The sequence below is a fragment of the Podarcis cretensis genome, assembly GCF_951804945.1.
Source record: "Podarcis cretensis genome assembly, chromosome: 16".
Lineage (NCBI taxonomy): Eukaryota > Metazoa > Chordata > Lepidosauria > Squamata > Lacertidae > Podarcis > Podarcis cretensis.
In genome coordinates, this window is record NC_137186.1 from 25,137,299 (window position 1) to 25,158,241 (window position 20,943).

General features: G+C 47.9%; 2 protein-coding genes across 8 annotated transcripts in view; one reads left to right on the forward strand and one right to left on the reverse strand.

Moving 5' to 3' along the window:
* The first annotated feature begins 2,632 nt into the window (after positions 1-2,632).
* RHBDD3 (rhomboid domain containing 3) lies at positions 2,633-10,365 on the forward strand. Of its 3 annotated transcripts, none has more exons than XM_079956892.1 (6): positions 2,633-2,842; positions 4,077-4,237; positions 6,274-6,666; positions 6,819-6,993; positions 8,848-9,130; positions 9,856-10,365. In XM_079956892.1, exons 2-6 carry the CDS (start codon positions 4,081-4,083, stop codon positions 10,120-10,122), a joined length of 1,275 nt encoding a protein of 424 aa, XP_079813018.1. In that variant the 5' UTR covers positions 2,633-2,842; positions 4,077-4,080; the 3' UTR covers positions 10,123-10,365. The 3 variants fall into 3 exon arrangements, with proteins under 3 accessions (XP_079813018.1, XP_079813017.1, XP_079813016.1); XM_079956891.1 differs by lacking the exon at positions 2,633-2,842 and adding an exon at positions 2,863-3,460 and having other exon boundaries at positions 8,848-9,165; XM_079956890.1 differs by lacking the exon at positions 2,633-2,842 and adding an exon at positions 3,485-3,644.
* Positions 10,366-11,287: 922 nt separating this feature from the next.
* EMID1 (EMI domain containing 1) overlaps positions 11,288-20,943 on the reverse strand; it is a 66,605-nt gene continuing 56,949 nt past the window's right edge. For 2 of the 5 annotated variants that reach the window (XM_079956881.1, XM_079956880.1), the window contains exons 15-16: positions 14,064-14,154; positions 11,288-12,605 (exon numbers count right to left, since the gene is read on the reverse strand). In XM_079956881.1, the coding sequence (XP_079813007.1) occupies positions 12,469-12,605; positions 14,064-14,154 (228 nt within the window). In that variant the 3' untranslated portion in view covers positions 11,288-12,468. The remainder of the gene's footprint in view (positions 12,606-14,063; positions 14,155-20,943) is intronic. The other 3 variants (XM_079956883.1, XM_079956882.1, XR_013833780.1) reach the window with 2 other exon arrangements.

Genomic DNA, 20,943 nt, shown 5'->3' on the forward strand with positions numbered 1-20,943 from the left:
TCCTGTTGTAAGCATTGCAATACACTGGAGCTTGATCCTGCATAGTTTTAAATAACCTACTTTTCTGTGTATAAGACTAGGTTTTTTTACTTTAAATTGATGTGGAAAACTGTGGGTCGTCTTATACACGGTGCAATCTCCCCCCAATTTTCTTAAATTGGAGTCCCTAAAAATAGGGGACGACTTATACATGGGGGTGTCTTATACACAGAAATATACGGTATATTTTTACAAACATGCTGTGGGTGAAATTCACGGACCACAGTTTGGGAGCTCCCGGATTGCACCAGCCTGCCACTTTACTCTGAGTAAAGATGGCCAGGATGCAGCGGCATTTTGTGACATTATCCAGCACCTCTTTCAGTATCTACAAACCTTAAATATCTAGGAGATTTGGTGTCTGAATCTAGTTATTTGGTGTCTGAATCTAGTTATTTATCATAGCCTTTGGCCTCCATAGCGGTCTGTTCAAAGGACGGGGGTCCTAAATTGCTATCAGCTGCAGGAAGTAGCTCTCATTTGATAATGTCCATTTCAAAATAATGCACATCAATAATGTACATTTCAGAAAAATGTATACGTATTTTTGATGCTCTTGTGGGGATGGCAAATCACAGCTTGTGGGTGCAGTCTAGTAGGTAAGGCAATGGTGGAGAAACTCCGGTCGGCTCCTCCACAATCTCTGCAACTCAGGAAACACCCAGTGGGAATTTAAAATGGAGCCTGTGCCTGTCTGCCCACCATGTCGTGGCTGGGTCCCCAGCATGGTCCCATGGCAGCCATTTTGAATTGTGCCACATACCTCATGGCAGCCATTTTGCGGCTGTCTCAAAATTCCAGATGTGCCCACTGGCTCCCAAAGTTTTGGAAGCCTGTGCTATCTCTCCCACTGCACCTGAGTTCTGAGTCTCTAACCACCTGGAAACCCTGATGGCACCCAGTGGGTGTCACCCAGCTGCAGCACCCTCCCAATACCTAACAAAGCTGCCCTGTTCTTCCACCTCATGAGTTTCTTCTGTCCTGTTCCTCTCCTTATTTTCCTGACTTTTTAAAGCATTCCCCTCCTTGCACACCTCTTTCTATGTAGTTTCAGAACGATTAAAAATGGAACTGTTTTAAAAAATATTGTCATTTCCCAGGAACGCAGGCCTTACATACAGTCCTGTACAACACAGTTTTTTCACAAAGAAACATCCCCCACAACTTCTGTTTTGGAGACCCCAATGTGATGCTAGCATATTTCTTTATGACATTTTTTTAAAAAAACAAACCAACAACACCAAAATAAAATATAGATGATTATGTGTTATGCTATCAACTATCCTGTTGGGACTGGCCTTTCATTTTCTGGAATGTGTTTGGAAAGGGAACTCGGATTTGACAAAACAATGAAGACATCTAAAAACTTTTCCAATACAGTTGTAGATTTCTAGTGTGTGCGCAGAATGGAGTTGTTTTCACTGTCTTGCACCCCATGCTAGTTCGATTCAGAATAGACACATTAAAAATGGACCCAGGTTAGGCATGCCCATTAATTTCAGTGGGTCCACTCTGAGGTCTAGCATTAGGGCTGCTAAATAACTGTGGGGGTTTTCTAAAAAAAAAGCCCAACAACTTTCGGGGTGTGTTGTTTTCTCTTAGGAGACAGGAGCTGTGTACATGCTACTTATACTAAAAGTATATGTCTTTCTCCAAAGAATCCTGGGAGCTGTAGTCTGTTAAGGGCATCCTGTCAATGCTCAGCACCCTTAATGAACTACAGTTCCCAGGATTCTTTGAGGGAGGAGCCATATGATTTAAACATATATTCTTCTTCTTTGGCGATCACTCGGTAGCCGAGTAAGATTGTCTTCCGTGAACACAGTCTTAACAGTGAGTCCATCTCACCATGACAAGGTGATGATCCTGCGAGCAAATTTAGAACGCATGGTGCCTAGGGCAGTCAGAGGACGCATACACGGAAATCAGTGGCATCGTGCTCCATTTTGGGAACAACAAAAAAGTCGCAACCCCACCATTATCTGCTGTTTGAGGCTTGTAATCCAAATGCAGCCTGGAGTCTGGAAAAGTGATGCAAGCGTGGGTTTTTTTGGGTGTTTTTTTAAGCCCATTGCTGAGAAATTGAAGTAAGCAGGTGATTAAGAACTGAGTGACTGCACTGTTTAGCTGCTTAATTCCTTAACCCATTTCCAGGGCAAGAAAGCCACAGAACGAAAGGTGCTTACTTCTAAGTAGACATAAGAAGAGCCTGCTGCTGGACCAGGTCGGCCCACCCTGTCCAGCACCCTGTTCTCAGTAGTGAAAACCCGCAATCAAGAGTTAAGCAGCCATTCTCCCCTGCTGCGGTTTGCAGCAACTGGCACTGCTGCCTCTGCGTGTGGAAACAAGAGAACATAGCCATTGTGGCTAGTTGTAAAATTGTCCTCTTTTAAAGCCAGCCACGTTGGCAGCCTCGCTGCTGAGTAAGCAGTGCCGAAAAGGAGAGACTGAGTAAATCAACTCTGTACAGACCAGCAAAACGTACAGAGAACTGAAACTCATTCCTACCCCCCACCCTCAAACAAAAAAACACCACTAAGGACTTTGCAGAAGCAGATGGGATCTGAGTTCTAATCCTGCCCCCCCCCCCGCCCCGGAGATCCTTAGTTTCTGGTTCCTCTTTAGCGACGCTCCCTTGCCTCGTTGCAAAAGCATGTGCAAGTCGTAGAGGATCAGCGCCGACCGGCCTCACAGATCCCAAACTGCCATGTCCAAAATGGCTGCGCGCTGGTCCTTTTCTCCCGGCTAACGAGCTGCCCATCCGGCCGGTGCAACCCCATGCACGCAGCCAGCCTTGCGCTTGGTAAAAGAAAAAGAAAAAGGAATAGGGGGCGGGACGGGGGGGGAGTGTTCCCCAGTTTTCTCCAAGCAATGTTCTTGCCCAGTGGGAAAGAACTGCAAACAGTAGAGATTGAGGGTGAGGCTGCAAATCAAAAAGGAAGGAAGGAAAGATCTGGCTGCCTTCATCCCCGTCGTGATATGCTGGGCCGGTGGATCTTGTAAAAAATCTTGGATCAGCTCAGGCATGCAATCTTTGCTCCCAGAAATTCTCCCCTACAAAGGTGCAGGGATCCTCTTTTGCATATGCCCCCCTTAAGTTATGTCATTTGTGTTCAAAACCAGTTGCAGCTTTTTCAAAATGCCATCCAGTTGCATCCTGCAGCAGTGAGTTCCATAAGTGCCTTGTGCATCGTGCATACTTTTTTGGGGCTATTCCAAACCAGCTGGGTTTCACTCTACCTGGGAAGAAAAACTGTGTTCCAGCATTGATGAGGGACAAGCCTCTCACCTATAAGACCTTTAATCGCAGGATTGTGAGGCATCCAAACCAATCGAATGCAGAGTTGGGCATGCACTTTGACAACCCAGGGCCTTCCCGATCTTTTGGCAGCTCCCATCAATCATTTGTGGTCCAGAAAATGTGAGGAGGCAGCCTTGGACTGAGCATAGGTCCATCTAGCTCAGTATTGTCTACACTGACTGGCAGCAGCTCTCCGGGGTTTCAGGCAGAGAATGCTGCCAGCCCGACCTGGAGTTGCTGCTGGGGGAATTGAAGCTGGGAACTTCTGCATGCAAAGCAGATGCTCAGCCACTGAGCTCGGTTGGTGAGGGCTGACTCAGGATCAGGCCAGAGCAACTTGCCACAGCTCAGTTGCCCTGTGGCCAAATTCATAATTGGGGTAATTCTGACAGGTTAATCTGGGCAGTCAGCAGGAGCCATTAGTTAGGGGCTACAAACCTGAAGTTCCCCCCCGTCGCCCCCCGCACATCAGGCATAATCTGGGGAACTGTAGTTTGTTAAAGGCGTAAGAATTGTAGCTCCGTCAGGAGTAAACTCAGGATTCTTTGGGGTTGCTGACTTGACTCTTAAAGTGCCGTAAATGTGGAAGCCCCACAAATCCCAGAGTCTTTACTAGGTGTACACTCCTCTGAATAACCAGTGATTAAAAGCTTTAGCAAATGGATGGCTTCTTGCCTTCTGGTTTTAATATAACCCTGACACTTTCTCCCTTTTCTTTTCTTTTCCTTCCCCTTAGGGGCATGCTGATGAAGAGTCTTTGGACCAGGCCATGGGGGTTATGGCGCCCCCCAGTTGCATCCTTCACCCTCATGGTGCTTCTCTGCTTATTCTGGTTGACGGGCGTAGACGAAAGCTTGGCGTTATCGCCCAACCTCCTGCTCAGCAGCCCTTTCCAAGGTAAGCTACCTGAGGCTCCTGCCCCCTGGCATGTTGCGTGTTGCCTCCCTAACCGTTCTGGGCTCCTTGGGTCCAGCACACCACTCTCATCCCACCCCCTGGAATCCCATGTGGGTTTTTATTGATACAGTGGTACCTCAGGTTACAGACGCTTCAGGTTACAGAATCCGCTAACCCAGAAATAGTACCTTGGGTTAAGAACTTTGCTTCAGGATGAGAACAGAAATTGCGTGGCGGCGGCGTGGCGGCAGCAGGAGGCCACATTAGCTATAATGGTACCTCAGGTTAAGAACAATTTCAGGTTAAGAACAGACCTCTGGAACGAATTAAGTTCTTAACCCGAGGTACCACTGTACAAACTGTTTTTATCCTGCCCCCTCGAAGCCAAAAAAGGCTCCCATGCTAATGGCAATGTTGTAGGTTCGATCCCCACATGGGACAGCTGCTTTGCAGGGGGTTGGACTAGATGACACTTAGGGTGCCTTCCAACAGGATTCCAGGGCAGCTGACAGCTGTCAACAACCAGTCAGTCCCTGCTCTCTGGGTTACGATTTTCAAGACTTGACAGAAAAGGGATTGGGTGGGGAGAGAGAGCATCTGTCCCTGTTTCTTGGTTACAGAATTCTTGGCCATTACGATGTAAACTTGCTTCTGCTAAAAGATGGATATTGATTCAGTGGGATGATAATAAAATGCCCCCCCGGCTCCCCTTGAACAATGGCTAGAAGACACAACTGCTCTTGCAACATACAAATGGATGGCTTTTAGATTTGTGTGTGGGCAAATATAATTATATTTGGAATGCCTTTATAAAAAATAATAATCACGAGGGCTAGTTAATAATTTTATACTTGTTAGAATAATTGTGCACGGCGGCCCATTGTGGGTGCTTCATCTGAGATTCCTGCATTTCAGGCGGTTGTACTGGATGAACCTTGAAGGGAACATTCTTTCATATGTGGTGGACTTGCAAAACGATAAAAGAGTATTGGGAAATAATCCATAATGAACTGGAAAAAAATGTTTAAAAATACTTTTCAAAAAAACAACAACCACAGAGTCCTTTTTGTTGGGGATAATTCAGACGGAAATTCCCAGGTGTCAGGAAATGTTATTTATGTGTGCCACTACTGCGGCCCATGTTTTATTAGCCCCAAAATGGAAAACGAGCCAAGTCCCAACTAAAGAAGAATGCCAACTTAAGCTGACAGAACATGTGCAGCTTGTGGTCTTACCATATAGAATAAGAGAACAAGAAGAACGTACCGTTAGAGAAGTTTGGAAAATGTTTATTGAATACATGGGGGGAAATTGTGTACACTCGAAAACATTGGCAGCATTAAGATAAATTCAACAGTGCAAGTAAGTTTTGATGGATGTCATAATGGAATACTGAATGGTTTAGTTTATGTAAAATATGCAGGAATTTAGGATATGATGCAAAATGAACCATGGAGAAACGAGAAGGGAAGTCATTGATATTTTAAGGCTGTTTAAATGAGTACAGTGGTACCTCGGGTTACAAACACCTCAGGTTACAAACACTTTTGGTTACAGACTCCGCTAACCCGGAAGTAGTACCTCGGGTTAAGAACTTTACCTCAGGATGAGAACAGAAATCGCGCGGCGGCAGCGGGAGGCCCCATTAGCTAAAGTGGTACCTCAGGTTAAAAACGGTTTCAGGTTAAGAACAGACCTCGGGAATGAATTACCGTAAGTTCGTAACCAGACGTACCACTGTATTTTAAATTGTAAAATAGAAAAATTAATAATATATATATATATATATATATAAAAATAGATAGATGAATCTTGGGGTCCCTTCCAACTCTACAATTCTGTATCCATATATTGTATTTTACCACAGTTTCAAGCGCTACCCCCCTCCTTTTGACCTCATTTTTACTTTTTCCCACTTTATTCCCTAACCAAAAATTTTCAATACGATGAAGAATAATAATAATAATAATGATGATGATGATGATGATGATGATGATGGCATGTTGTTAACCACCCCCTGCGTTTCCTCCCCACAGTGTATCGCCTCATGACCTACTGCCTGTGCCTCACGGAGGCTCCCTTGTTCTTCCTCAACCTGCTCCTCTTTCCGCTGCTGAGTTGGCATCAAGAGCGACGCCAGGGCACTCTGCGCTACCTCCACTCTTCGGCACTTGGCGCTTTCGCCTCGGCCCTCCTCTACCTCCTCCTAGCTTGGCTGCAGGGTGCTCAGGCCGGCTCTGCTGTTGGGGGCTACACCCCCGTGCACCTGGCCTTGCTGGGGTGCCCCCAAGGGCGTCGGAAACAGGGGGGTCCCCGGAAGTGGGCTTCCCCTCCTCTGCTGGCTGCGCTGCTGCTGGGTCTGAGCTGGATTCTCTCCCCCAGCTCTCCTTTCCTCCTGCATCTGAGTGGGCTGCTCACGGGCCTGGCCTGTATCCTTTCCGAAAAGATGGGTTCGGGGGGTGTGTGTGTTTAACTGCTGGTTTATGGTGCATCTTGTTGGTCTTTGTGAGAGCAGGAGGTTGGACCGGGTGGGTCCAGCAACCAGGGTCTGCTTAGGCTCTCATTTCCCTTGACGCCACAGTCTGGGCCGGGGTCTTCTCCCCACTGGAATTATCAGAGAGACGCCTGGAAAAGCTGCATGGCGGAATCATCTTTAAGACCCTCCTGGGGAGAGGCTCTTTCCTTCACTTTGCCCTGCCCCCGGCAGGACCTGCTGAAATCCTCCCCACTGCCGACCCAGCCGTCAGGAGGGACAGGTGAATTGGGAACCCAGGCTTTCTTTGTAGGGCTGGACAGGCGAAGGGGTTGTCGTTTGGGACTTACAATAATAATAATAATAATAATAATAATAATAATTTTTATTTATACCCCGCCCTCCCCAGCCAAGGCTGGGCTCAGAGCGGCTTACAAGCAATAATAAAAACAAGTTGAATGATTACAACTTAAAAACAAGATTAAAATACAACATTAAAATATTGAAACAATAAAATATTAAAATGCAGCCTCATCACAGGAGGAGAAAGGAAAAAGAAAAAAGAAAGAGGGGAAGGGAATCAAATTGGCTCCAAGCCAAAGGCCAGGCAGAACAACTCTGTCTTACAGGCCCTGCGGAAAGAAATCAGATCCTGCAGGGCCCTGGTCTCATGAGGCAGAGCGTTCCACCAGACCGGAGCCAGAGTTGAAAAGGCCCTGGCTCTGGTTCAGGTTAATCAACTTCCTTAGGGCCTGGGACCACTAGGGTGTTGCTATTTATGGACCTTAAGGTTCTCCGTGGGGCGTACTAGGAGAGGCGGTCCTGTAGGTACGAGGGTCCTAGGCCATGAAGGGCTTTAAAGGTCAAAACCAGCACCTTAAATCTGACCCTGTACTCCACCGGGAGCCAGTGCAGCTGGAAAAGCACTGGGTGAATAGGCTCCCATGGCAGAGACCCCATGAGGAAGACGAGCAGCAGATTGCAGGCAGGGGACATTCCCTGCCCTCTTTGGAGACGCTGGGGATCAAACCTGGGAAACTTCAGATTACAGTCGTAGCTTGGATCCTGAACACCTTGCTAGTCGAACGTTTTGGCTCCCGAACGCCGCAAACCGAGAAGTGAGTGTTCTGGTTTGCAAACGTTCTTTGGAACCCAAATGTCCGACGCAGCTTCTGATTGGCTGCAGGAGCTTCCAATCGGAAGCCGCACCTTGGTTTCTGAACGTTTTGGAAGTTGAATGGACTTCTGGAACGGACTCCGTTTGACTTCCAAGGTAGCACTGTATTGGGGAATGATTTGTAATGAAATGAAAAAAATGTTTAAAAGAACATCCCCCCTCTAAAGGCCCAGAGGCATTTCTTCTGGGTATGATACAGACAGAGGTAACCAGGGGGCGAAAAAAGCTATTTATGTACGTAACGACTGCAGCTCGGATTTTGTTAGCTCAGAAATGGAAGGTGGGAGAGGCTCCAAAGAGGGAAGAATGGCGGCTGGAAAATGATGGAATACACAGAGCTAGCAAGCCTAACCAGCAGGGCAGGAGAATAAGAAGAATGGGTATATAAAGAGGAATGGAGAACATTTGCAGAAAAACCATTGTAAGCAAATGAAAACGCTAGCAGGATTATTGTAAATTCAACGGTATAATTTGGGTTAACATATAATGGAAAGGGGGAAACCAGACGGAGGAAATATAATACCGTCGTACCTTGGCTCCTGAATGCCACAAACCCGGAAGTGAGTGTTCTGGTTTGCGAACGTTCTTTGGAACTCGAACGTCCGATGGGGCTTCCGGTTGGCTTCAGGAGCTTCCTGCAGCCAATCAGAAGCCACACTTTGGTTTCCGAACATTTTGGAAGTCAGAACGGACTTCCAGAACGGATTCCGTTCGACTCCCGAGGTACGACTGTACTCAGTTAATTTTGGAAGTACAAGGAACCATGGAAGGAGAAGAAGGGAAGTCGTTGGCTGTATTGTTCTATTTTTAATCGTGGGGAAATGTATACCTGAAAATATAATAAGTAAATATTTGGGGGGTGGGGAATTGGGAACCTTCTGCAGGCAAGTGCTCCACCACTGAGCTTCAGTCTTCTTTGGCTCAAGGTCACAGCCTTGCCTATCTTTTTCTCTCTCCCAGGATTCCTCATTCTCCGGAGTCGCCAACCCAAGCGTTTCCCCCAGCAGATTTCCCTACGCAGCCTCTCTTTCTGGCTTCGCCACCTGCCTCTTCTTGGAGTGGAGAAACTGCAGCGCTGGAGCAGGAATGCAGGCAGTCAGTTGCTGCTGGTTCCCTGCCTCCCTTCCCCATCCACCATGGGGCTTTAGGTGCTCCTTTCTCGGCCCTCCAAGGATCCCTGATGGATGAAGAGCTGCTCCAAGCTGGGATCCAGGCTTCTCTGCAGGATATGGCTGAGGAAGAGGTGAAACTTTCCAAATCTTCGGTTTCTTCTCTCCGGTAAGGGTTTCCCGAGGGAAAGCTAAAGCTTCCTTCCTGATGGGGTTTGGTGGGGCATCAGAGAAATGGATACAGTGGAATCGCATCTTGCATGGGGCTTTGGTTCAAAGAGTTCTGCGTGTCTCTGATTGCAGGTCCCCAAACCCTTAGAGCCAACCCTGTGGCTAGCAGGGGTAGGGGGGTGGGGGGACATTTGAAACACTCTGCCTTGCTTTGGAAGGCAAGGCCTGCTCAGCACACCAACTCCGGGAGGCTAGAGATGTTCACGCGAGACCTTCTGGGATCTTGGATGGCTCCATGAGATCTCACATGAGCATCCCAGAGCTGGCATGCTGAGCAGGCCTTGCCCCACAAGCAAAGCAGAGCTTAAAACCTTTTTTCACCCCAGGTAACCCCAGGCAGACAACAGTACTTTTCCAAGCACAATTCAAAATGTTGGTGCTGACCTTTAAAGCCCTAAATGGTCTCGGCCCAGTATACCTGAAGGAGCGTCTCCACCCCCATCGTTCAGCCTGGACATTGAGGTCCAGCTCTGAGGTCCTTCTGGCAGTTCCCTCCCTGCAAGAAGTGAAGTTACAGGGAACCAGGCAGAGGGCCTTCTCAGTAGTGGCACCCACCCTGTGGAACACCCTCCCATCAGATGTCAAGGAAATAAACAACTATCTGACTTTCCGCCCCCTGCCCTTTCAGGCTCCAGCAGCTCCAGAAAATGGGCTTCCCAACCGAGCGGGCAGTTGTGGCGCTGGCAGCCACAGGCCACGTGGAGGGTGCCGTCTCACTGCTGATCGGAGGCCACGTCGGAGACCAAGCCGTGGTGACGGCAGAGAGCCGCTCTGCTCATCGTTAGTGACCTCTTCCGGGCACCAGCCAGCGAGTGGACAGAGGTTGGCAAGCCAGCCCGAACAGTGCCAGCATCCTGGCAGAAAACCAGCCACGGCCGGTGGAGTTGAGCGGTGATTCACTGTGGACTCAACTGGGAAGGAAGGAAAGTGAGACCTACCATTGAAGCCAAGGCCATCCTGCTGCTATGGGGTGGCTGCCGTACAGCCCAGCCAGGCTGGTGCATCACAAGGGCAAGAGTGGGAGACAATGCACATACATCAAGGGCTGCAAGTCACTTGGGAAGTCCTCCAAAAGGAGACCCAGTGGCTTCTTCCATCCCATCCTGGGGATTCTTGGAATAACAAAACCAGAGGTTTCTCCTGATTGCAGTTGTTTTTCCACGCGTTCCATGGGTGTTTGTGGAAACCATCTCCCGAGACGTGTCAGGAGGTGGCAGGAACACGGGCAAAGGCTGCCCCCAACCCATCTGGGCTGCCACACATTAGGCGTTCGTGAGAAAGGGACCTCTCTCCATGCCTATGAGCTCTGCCACTCAACTGGGAGTTGTAGCAGGGATCTCAGTTCCGGAGTTCTGAGTTTGAACTAAAGCATCCAGAACTCAAATCTGGGCCTTTCCCATACAGCCACTTTGAGGGGGGGGCAGGGCATTCTCACCCCATGCAGAACAGACTCATGTCTACACTGTATGTTTAACGTACTCTTAAAACGTTCAAAGGAATAACAGTGAATTCTGAATTGCAAGGGGGCTGGGCTGGATGACCCGTTTGGTCCCTTCCAATTCTGTGATTCTATAACAGTTCCCAGGATTCATGTGTTGGGGGTGGGAGCCACAACGTCCCCCAAATAATCCTAGGAACTGTTGTCCGTCAAGGTGTTCCCAGTGCTTTTTTTTCTGGGGGGACGCATACCCCTAAACATTTTGTGAATCTTTGTATTTTGTCCATTTACTGTATTTATTTTCCCCGATTTGAACTATAAAATGGTGAATTTCTTGAGTCAAAATGAGACTTCCCCTAAACGTTTTTTTTTTTGGGGGGGGAGCCCTGGGTGTTCCTAACAGCTTTCAGGGCTGTTCACAAGCTACAGGTGCCAGGATTTTCTGGGGAGGAGCCATAACTCTTAAAACAGTAGGAGAGGACTTCAAAAAGTCACCTTTGCCAAGCTGATGCCTGATGGACATTTAACAAAATTCAGCAAAGGATCCGTACAGAGAGAATCATCTTAGCTCAGGCTTTGAGGCAAGGCCCTCCATATTCCCTTCAATTCAGGCAGAGGCCCGTGTTCAGTGAAGCTTTATTGACCTGGTCCCTGTTATCAGCCAAAATCCCAGAGAGTACATACATTATATGGAGGCAGACACACATAGATAAACACACACACACATCCTTCTCTCTCCCTGATCTGCTTTGCCCACAAGACTTTTCATTAAGAGTAGTCTAATCGTCTCCCAGGTGCTTGAGGTTTCATGGCAGCACCTCCCCATCTGTTCCAACATCCAACCTCGCTTTGAATCGCCTTCGCAGCCCACTTGACAACTTGGGATACACGGCTTGCGTGCCGGATCTGATCTGGCTGCTAAAATAGTACCCGGGGATCCAATCAAAAAAGGACTTATGCATGCAAATCCTTTGTTGGGACAGCCACCGATGTAGTTCTTACAACGTCTGCACAGTTCAGCGCTGGCAACTTCTACCAGTGAAGGGAAAACGTTTGTCCTCTCTCCACAAACACACACTGCTGGGCATCCCGAGCGAAAGAGAAGCCCTAGGAATCCCTTTGACCTGACCCTAGCAGGGCTCCCCATTCTTAGGAAGTGAGTGGGGAACTTTTGTTTTCCCAGCAAAGATATCATGACGTCTGCCACAACTGCGGTTGAAAACAGTAGTCCAGAAAAGCCCAGTTTCTCTCCTCGGTTATCCTTGCCTGGGCCAGGCTATGGGGGGAAAGGGGCGATTCAGGGATCGGGAGAAATTTAGTAGAAAAACTAGTTAAATTTCCAGGTCAAAGTCCCAAGCGGCAGAAAAACAGCAAGTTACAGGAGAGGGTGCAGTTGTGCTGTGCAGGGGGGAAATATCCCCGTTAAATAGCACCAAGGGATAAACAGCTTTCCCTACGAGACAGTCAGGCGGCCGCAAAGAATGCTTAGCGGCTTACTTGTGGCAACAGTTTGTGGGGTGAAGGCGTGGGGTGCATCGCAGCAACCATTACAGAGACAGAGACACACACACACACACACACACACAACCCTTTGCGTGAAATAAATACGGAAGCAGGCTGTCGGCAAGCAAGCGCCCTCCTCAACACACGCCTCTCCACTGCTTCTCCGTGGGGGGGGCAGTCCACAGTGGGAGGAAGAGGGCTGGGTCTTGGGGGGGCACCCCGAAAGAGGCCTCTCGTGCCCTCCCCGAAAAGGATGTTCTTCGTCTGCACCTGCCAACGGGCAGGCCAAGGGCCCCCTCCTCATTTCCTCTCCTCGCTCCTCTGAGAGAGGTGGTGGGAGATCATCTTGTAAGCTGCCAGACTTTCGTCACGCTTCCCTCGGTCGTAGCCAGGCATGCTGGTGGAGGAAAGGCCCAGTCCGGATCCCGGTTCCGGTTCTGTCAACGGAGAGGAAGGACAAGCAACAGTCAGAGCTGAGCTGCTTTTAGTCCGCTGCAGAATTTGGCAACCCAAGAACCTTGGTTGTCATTTTGTGATCTTTTTAAAAGAGAAAACAAGTTTCTGGTCCTCATGGTTCCAGAGGTGTGGAAAATGTCTAGGTGGCTCAAGTGGAGAACCCACAGCTGCCCAGATGTTGCTGAAGTCCCACGCATGGCCAGCAGTCAAGGAGGAAGGGATTTAGAGTGCAGCAATTTCTGGAGAGCCTGCAGGTTCCCTGCCCCTGCTCAAGGAGAACAAACAGGGTGTGGGTGCTCCTTAGGGATTCTGGGAGTCCCTCCGGCCATGCCTGTATTCAAAGTTGACTGCAAGATCCAGTGTCTTCCAAGAGCAAAAGGCTTGATTTCCTTAGTGTAAACTAAACTAACTCCTGTTCCAAATGAATCTGAAGTGGAGAAACTGCAGAAGGAATCTCACCTATCCCAGCCTTGGGTTCCCCAAACATTGTTGTGCTACAACTCCCAGCCACCTTTGATTCATGCTGGCTGGTGCTGGTGGGAGTTGTGACATCAGAGGACACATGGGTGGGGGAAAGCTGCCTAACTGGGTATCTAGCAACATCGCCTGGCCGCAGCAGGCAGGTGGAACCCTCACCTGCAGGGGCAGTGTATCTGAATGATGGAACAAGAAGCAGGGGAGAAGCTGCCCCCATCGTATGTCCTGCTTTGGAGCTCCTGCTATAAACAGAATGCTGCAAAGGTAGTCTCTTAGCTGCAGTCAGCCACACGACTCCCCTACTCAAAGCTCTGCACTGGTTCCCTGCTAACATCCTTCTCAGATTGGTTGGTGCATTCCCAGGTGGGTGAAGAGGCAGATCAGCGCTGAGCCGACCTCCACCAGGCAGACTTAAGCTACAAGATGTAAGCTGGCTTGAGAGGAGACTGCCACTGAGCATGCACAGACTTCCGTCGGAAAGGCAGGCCCGCCCCATGCTGTTGGATACCCAGCAGTCTGACAAATCCAATACACCCTCAAGCTGGCGTTAACTTTTGGTACAAGGCAAGCAATTTTTTTTAACTTCTGAGCTCATGCTTGGAGGGGTGGGGAGGAAGAGGAGCAGTCCCTCCCCCACCCCAGCCATCACCAGATGTGTCCCCCTTAAGTCTCCCTCCACCCCACCCCACCCAGTGGCTATGGGTCAGGAAATGCAAAATCCCACATAAAAGTAGCTCTGACTACAGCAGGGCAATGGAGAGAGGGAATTAAAAACCTGGACATTGTGGACTAGTGGCATGCAGAGTTTGGGGCGGGATGACGGGGAAGGAGAGAAAGCCCATGTCTGCAAGCAAAGTGTGTGGGGGGGTTTCCTCCTGGCCATGGGCTCTCTGCATTGGTGAATGCAGCATGCTAGGGAAAAAGGGAGAGGGAGAAAGGGGGAGCCCCCCCTCTGTTGTTACCTGGCCAGATGATAGCTTCCAGCAAGGTGACCCTCCTAGACAAGAGCTTCAGCTGGGCCTGCTGCTCTAGGAAGCTTCGTAAGCTAATGGCCTGATGGGAGATTGAGAAGAGCAGAGCGGAAATTCATTCACCCTCGTTATGGGGAAAGGGTGGAGAGGAGGGGAGAGGGAAAGGGGTCTGAATCGGGAATCTTTGGAGGGGTGTGTGACTGCGGGTGGAGAATTTGGGCAGGGGGCTCAGAAGATATAAAGATGATAATTCCCCCGGTCCTGGAAAGATATGATACAGGGTTTTCCACTCTTTCCACTCAAGGGTTTAGGGGCATGTAAAAGCCTGTGCCTTTTTAAAAAGGAGGGGTGGTTCTGTTTCTCAAAGTTTCACACAGAAAAGGAGCTATGTGCTGGTAGCTAACTTCACTATCGAATTGTAGGGTCACCTAGCCCAATGCCCTGCAATGCAGGAAGAGTTTTTTTCTTGGAAGGAAATAAAATAATAAAATATAATAAATATGATATAATAAAGCTTCCCATTGGTAGACCTCTGTTCTCTGTAGTGGCTGGGGCAACCCAGTCAGATGGGTGGGGTACAAGTATTATTATTATTATTATTATTATTATTATTATTATTATTATTATTATTGGAACAGGCACACTGTTGGCTCATGTCAAGTTTGTGGAGTCTTGGTTGACCACAAACTTGACATGAACCAACAGTGTGACGCGGCAGCTAAAAAAGCCAATGCAATTCTGGGCTGCATCAATAGGAGTATAGCATCTAGATCAAGGGAAGTAATAGTGCCACTGTATTCTGCTCTGGTCAGATCTCACCTGGAGTACTGTGTCCAGTTCTGGGCACCACAGTTCAAGAAGGACACTGACAAACTGGAACGTGTCCAGAGGAGGGCAACCAAAATGGTCAAAGGCCTGGAAACGATGCCTTATGAGGAATGGCTAAGGGAGCTGGGCATGTTTAGCCTGGAGAAGAGGAGGTTAAGGGGTGATATGATAGCCATGTTCAAATATATAAAAGGATGTCACATAGAGGAGGGAGAAAGGTTGTTTTCTGCTGCTCCAGAGAAGCGGACATGGAGCAATGGTTCTAAGCTACAAGAAAGAAGATTCCACCTAAACATTAGGAAGAACTTCCTGACAGTAAGAGCTGTTTGATAGTGGAATTTGCTGCCAAGGAGTGTGGTGGAGTCTCCTTCTTTGGAGGTCTTTAAGCAGAGGCTTGACAACCATATGTCAGGAGTGCTCTGATGGTGTTTCCTGCTTGGCAGGGGGTTGGACTTGATGGCCCTTGTGGTCTCTTCCAACTCTATGATTCTATGATTCTATGATTCTAGGCAGCTCCAGAATCACTAAGGCACATACTGATTCACCCAATGGCTCCAGAGGATGCCAGTGGAAGGTTTCACCATCCATCACCCCCTAACAGTTCTCACTTTGCACGGAGAAAGCAGAGGTTTCTCCGCCCTCTCTGGTAAACGCTGGAATTCATGGATACCCAAAAACACAGATTGCTGGAATATTCAGGACAGAGAAAAGTTCTCATTCAGGCAGCACAGAGCTAAACTATGGCACTTGCTCCCGCAGGAGGTTGTGACAACGCCAACTTGGATTGCATTAAAAGAGGATTAGGCACACTCAGAGGTTCAAGCAATTAGTATAGTAGTACCTTGGGTTACAGACACTTCAGGTTACATACGCTTCAGGTTACAGACTCTGCTAACCCAGAAATAGTACCTCAGGTTAAGAACTTTGCTTCAGGATGAGAACAGAAATCGCGCAGCAGCGGCACGGCGGCGGCAGGAGGCCCCATTAGCTAAAGTGGTACCTCAGGTTAAGAACAGTTTCAGGTTAAGACCGGACCTCCAGAACAAATTAAGTTCTTAACCCAAGGTACCACTGTAGTTACTAGCCGGAATGGCTTCCACTGTCAGAGGCAATAAATGTTTCTGAATCTCAGATGCTGGGAATCACAGTTGGGCAGAGTGCTCTTCCATCTATGTCCTGCTTGTGGGGCTTCCCATTGGAGCATCTTGTGGGCCACTGTGAGAGTGGGATGCTGGACTAGATGGGCTTCCCTTAGCCTGATCCATCAGAACTGTTCTGATGCTCTCGCGAGGCTGGAGTCCACCCTCCAAGTGTCCCTATTTTCCAGTGACGTCCCTGATTTAGAGAAGCCATCCCAGTTGTCATAATGATTGTCATATCCTTCCAGGTATAGAAGGTCTGTATTTTGTAGTGTACACCATTCCCTGATCCAGGAGAGACAGGCTGCCTCATAATAGAGTTTCAAATCTGGCGGGGAAAATCCCCCCCCCTTCTTTGATATCAATTAATAGTTTATGTTTAATCCTTGCCCTGTTTTTCCTAAAGATGTCCCTATTTTCCTTGGATAAAATGATGCAAAAATGACTCCCAAGTTGTCTGAAGGCAATCCTGGATAGGGAAGGTTTTTAAAAAATGTTTAATTATGTTTTAATATATGTTGGAAGCTGCCCAGAGTGGCTGGGACAACCCAGTAAGATGTGTGGGGTATAAATAGTAAAATGATCATTATGGGATGGGACATCCCTATTTTCATTGGAGAAAGGTTGGAGGACATGGGAGTCTAAATCTACATGCTGCTCCCAACTTAAAGAGGTATCTCTTCTGAGAGGCAGAGCCTCCAAGTGTCCCTGTTTTCCAGGGACAGGCCCAGATTTACAGAAGCTGTCCTGGTTTCTGATTTGATCCCAGAATGTCCCTCTTTTCCTTAGAATGTCCCACTTTTCATTGGAGAAATGCTGGAGGGTATGGAGTTATTCGACCCCTGAGCTAAGGAGGTAACTATGCAACCTTTAGATGACATCCGAAGGCAGCCTTGTATAGGGAAGTTTTTTAATGTTTAATCTTTTGTTATGTTTTTATATACGTTGGAAGCCACCCACAGTGGCTGGGGCAACCCAGTCAGATGGCTGGGGTATAATAATACAGTGGTACCTCGGGTTAAGTACTTAATTCGTTCCGGAGGTCCGTTCTTAACCTGAAACTGTTCTTAACCTGAAGCACCACTTTAGCTAATGGGGCCTCCCGCTGTCACCGCCGCGCGATTTATTTTCTCAGCCTGAAGCAAAGTTCTTAACCCGAGGTAATATTTCTGGGTTAGCGGAGTCTGTAACCTGAAGCATATGTAACCTGAAGCATATGTAACCCGAGGTACCACTGTAATAGTAATAATAATAATAGTAATAATAATGGAATAGGATGCCCCTATTTTCATTGGAAAAATGATAGAAGGGTATGGAGATCCCAATCCAGGAAACAGCCCTGCTTTCCACCTTTCTGCATCCTCCTCACCTCTAGCACACACCTGGAAAGGTGGGGAAATGAATTAACGCAAGGAGGTTTGAGGTCTGGTAAAAGCCCTTTTTGTCGCAAACTAACCCTAATAAATTGATGGTTGCATTAAAATATCAGTTATACTGATCCAGGGTTGTTATTAGCATTTCAGTTGCAGTCTTATACACATTTGCCTGTGAGTAAACTCAGCTGAACTGGGTGGCAATTACTTAAGAGTAAATGAGCCTAGGATTGCTCAGAAAGTTGCGCTCTCCATTGAAAGGGAGCACAAGTGGCTGTTCTCTCCTGCCGCTGCCACCAGAGGGCCCTGAGTTCCTACCTTATTGGAAGTGTAGCCACCAGAAGCCCACCACCTCCATTTCCCCACACTGAGCATGCTCAGACTACTGCACATGCTCAGTAGTAGCAACTGAAGCCCTCTGCCCACACTTTGAAAATTTCACAGTTCAATACAAGACTACATTTGGAGACCCGGGGGAATCAAACTGCTTTGACTGCTCTGTTTTATTATTGTGGTTTTTGCAAAGCAATTTTCCCCAATATAATGCAGCTTCGTTTTATATGCACTCTAATATATGTGTTTTTGAACGCATCACTCAGCAGCAGAACTGCACCGCAAAATTCAGAAGAGTGCAAATTTCACAGGACGGCTGTGTTTCAGTTCACACATTGATGTGGACACTGCAAATCAGGGAGGCTTGCTTTGAAATGCAGACTGAACCATATTTCTTCCCCCACCCCATCCCTGGCTGGGGCTGATGGGAGCTGTAGTCCAAAACGTCTGGGGAGGGGACCAGGTCAGGGAAAGTAGACTTGGATCTCACAGCCTCGATTCTCAGTCAAACTACAAGAAGATGCTATTCTGCAGTAGGAAATTCAGGGAGGTGGGCATTTTTTGACAGAAAAAACCCTGGAGGGAAAATCTGCCTTGTGTGTGTGCCTAATTCCACTAGATTCCACCCCATCAACAGTCCTTGGTTGTGAGCAATATGGTCGTTCTCTGTACAGTCATGCCTCGGGTTGAAGTAGCTTTGGGATAAGTATTTTCAGGTTGTGCGCTGTGGCGACCCGGAAGTAACAGAGCGCGTTACTTCCGGGTTTCGCCGCTTGCGCATGCGGAGACGGTAAAAATGACATCATGCGCCTGTGCGGAAGCGGCAAATCGCGACCCACGGACACGGGTTGCGTTTGCTTCTGGATGCGAACGGGGCTCCGGAACGGATCCCGTTCGCATCCAGAGGTACCACTGTACTGTATTTCTGCTGCCAGGAAAAGGAGGGTGGCGCTTATGGGATTGTCTGCCTCAGGTGTAAACTTAGGGACTCTGCGTATTCTCCTTTCTTTGGATCGTTTGTGTGGCCTTGAGCAGAAGCTCGCTCCGAGTCTGGCCCAGACTGGCTTCATCTGCGTCAACACTGACACCCCATCCTAAAAACACCAGCCCCACCCTGGTCCTGATTCCCCACCTGCCTCGTTTGAGTGCTTTGATTGGAAAATGACTTTTTGTTAGCAATATTCGTTGAAGGTTTTTTTTATTGTATATCCATCCTGATTTTATGCTATGCTTTTGAGGGCAAAATATGTCCCACCCCAATGTGTTCCCCAAAGGCCTCCTCTCTCTCCCTTGAACCAAGTTCAACTGAGTAATAAGCGTAAGAAGAGCTGGTCTTCCTGAGATCTGCAGTCCATCTCTATCTTATCTGTGTCGTAACCATGCTGAGAAGCAGAAAAGTTCATCCCCGTACAAGGAAGGAGGGCAATTTGTCTAAGTTTTATCTGAGCCTGATGTTGTAAGAGTACATTTTTCTCTAAGGATCCCCTGTTTGGAGAGTTCCTTTTCTATTCCTCTCCCATGACCACTGATTGTATGAGCACAAATGAAACCAACACCAGACTGAGAAATCTTTCTCTGCATGTGTTTTGAAATCCATGACACTCTACAAGTTTTGTTGAGTTGTTTAGAGCCTCTCTATATAGCAAGTGACTAGTAAACAACATTTCCATGCGCTCTGGTTTCTGTCACGGTGTTCCGTTGCACCAGAAGCAGTTTAGTCCTGCTGGCCACATTACCTGGAAAACTCTCTGTGGACAAACGCCGGCTCCCTCGGCCTAAAAGTGAGGTGAGCACCACACTTAACCATCCAGGGGTCCTTTACCTTTTTTTACCATAGTGACTAGTAAAAGTTCAACATATGACAAAAAGTAGTACAGTGGCACCTTGGTACTCAAATGCCTTGGTTCTCAAACGAAAACCTAGAAGTATTCCAGTTTTCAAATGCTTTTCAGAAGCCGAACGTCCGATGCAACTGTTGGCTATTGTTTCCGGAGCACCTGCACCAATCAGAAGCTGCACCTTGGTTTTCGAACCAAGCGGACTTCCGGAATGGATTAAGTTTGGCGCTTTTGTTTTTGCTATTTATTTTGCGTTTTTGTTTTTGAGGCTTTTTTGGTTAATTTGGTTTTGTGACTGTGTGGAACCCAGTTCAGCTACTGATTGATTGATTGACTGATTGACTGATTGATTGATTGATTGATTGATTGATTGTGTGACTGAGGAAATGGATAAAAGCCCCCCCATCCAAACAATGACTATCATCAGTGCAGGTAAGAAGAAGAAAAGTTTTAAAATTTTTATCATCTGCAATACTTATTTATTTTATAGTACATTTATTATTGCTTTCATTTAATGGATCAATAGTCTCGTTAGATAGTAAAATTCATGTTAAATTGCTGGGGGGGTTGTATTTTTTAAATATGAGAAAGCTGCCTTGGTTTTGGAACGCTTTGGTTTTGGAATGGATTTAGTTTGAGAACCAAGGTACTACTGTAATGTTTTGAAGGACAGTTGGTTTAGAAGTCCCTAATTCAATGGCGCAGAAGACAGTTTCTATATGTGCTGTAGAGGCAAGTGAGGGAGAGATGAGGTTTGTCCACCTGGGAACGTATCCCATTTAGGAGAAGGATAACTCTAGTCCTAAACCTCCGCTGCCTTGGGGGATATATTTGGGAGAAGAAAAGGTTATGGAGTAAACCCTACACAGATCCAGAATGGAGTCCCTAAGATGGCTGGAGGGTGCCTTGCATGCCTCCTCCTGGCAATTGCTGCAGCCAAGCTGATGCCAAACCTATTGCTTTGTTTTCCTTTGGACCACATCAGTGAGGCCAAGAGTGGGGTCTTGTCATTTACGCAGCCTAGGACCTCCATACGCACTGCCCAGGCTTGCGCCCCGGGGAGGTCACTTAGGTGCTGCTAACCCAGAAGTTCAGGTTCACCTCTGAAGGTGCACTCCATTGTCTCTTGAGACAGAGAGATGCCAACAAAAACAACAAAAATTGGGGGGGGGGGTTTGGGGGGAGGGAATCTGCTTCTGCCAGCAGACCCTGTGCAACCACTTCCTGATGTCACCATGGACGTTGCCATGGAGACTGTGCCATGGCTGAGCCGCCCTCAATGCATTGTGCCAGGCCTGCTCCTCATAGGACCCAGAGAGTTAGTCCAGTAGCCAGCCAAGGGCACAACTGAACCCCTGGA

What these genes read in the sequence shown, in the direction of transcription:
- RHBDD3 (XM_079956890.1), top strand. Translation starts at nt 3,553, where the DNA reads ATGCTGCCAGCCCGACCTGGAGTTGCTGCTGGGGGAATTGAAGCTGGG. An exon ending in GCTGCTCACGGGCCTGGCCT is followed by an intron (nt 6,667 to 6,818) that starts GTATCCTTTCCG and finishes TTGACGCCACAG; the next exon opens with TCTGGGCCGGGGTCTTCTCC. An exon ending in AGGATATGGCTGAGGAAGAG is followed by an intron (nt 9,131 to 9,855) that starts GTGAAACTTTCC and finishes CTGCCCTTTCAG; the next exon opens with GCTCCAGCAGCTCCAGAAAA.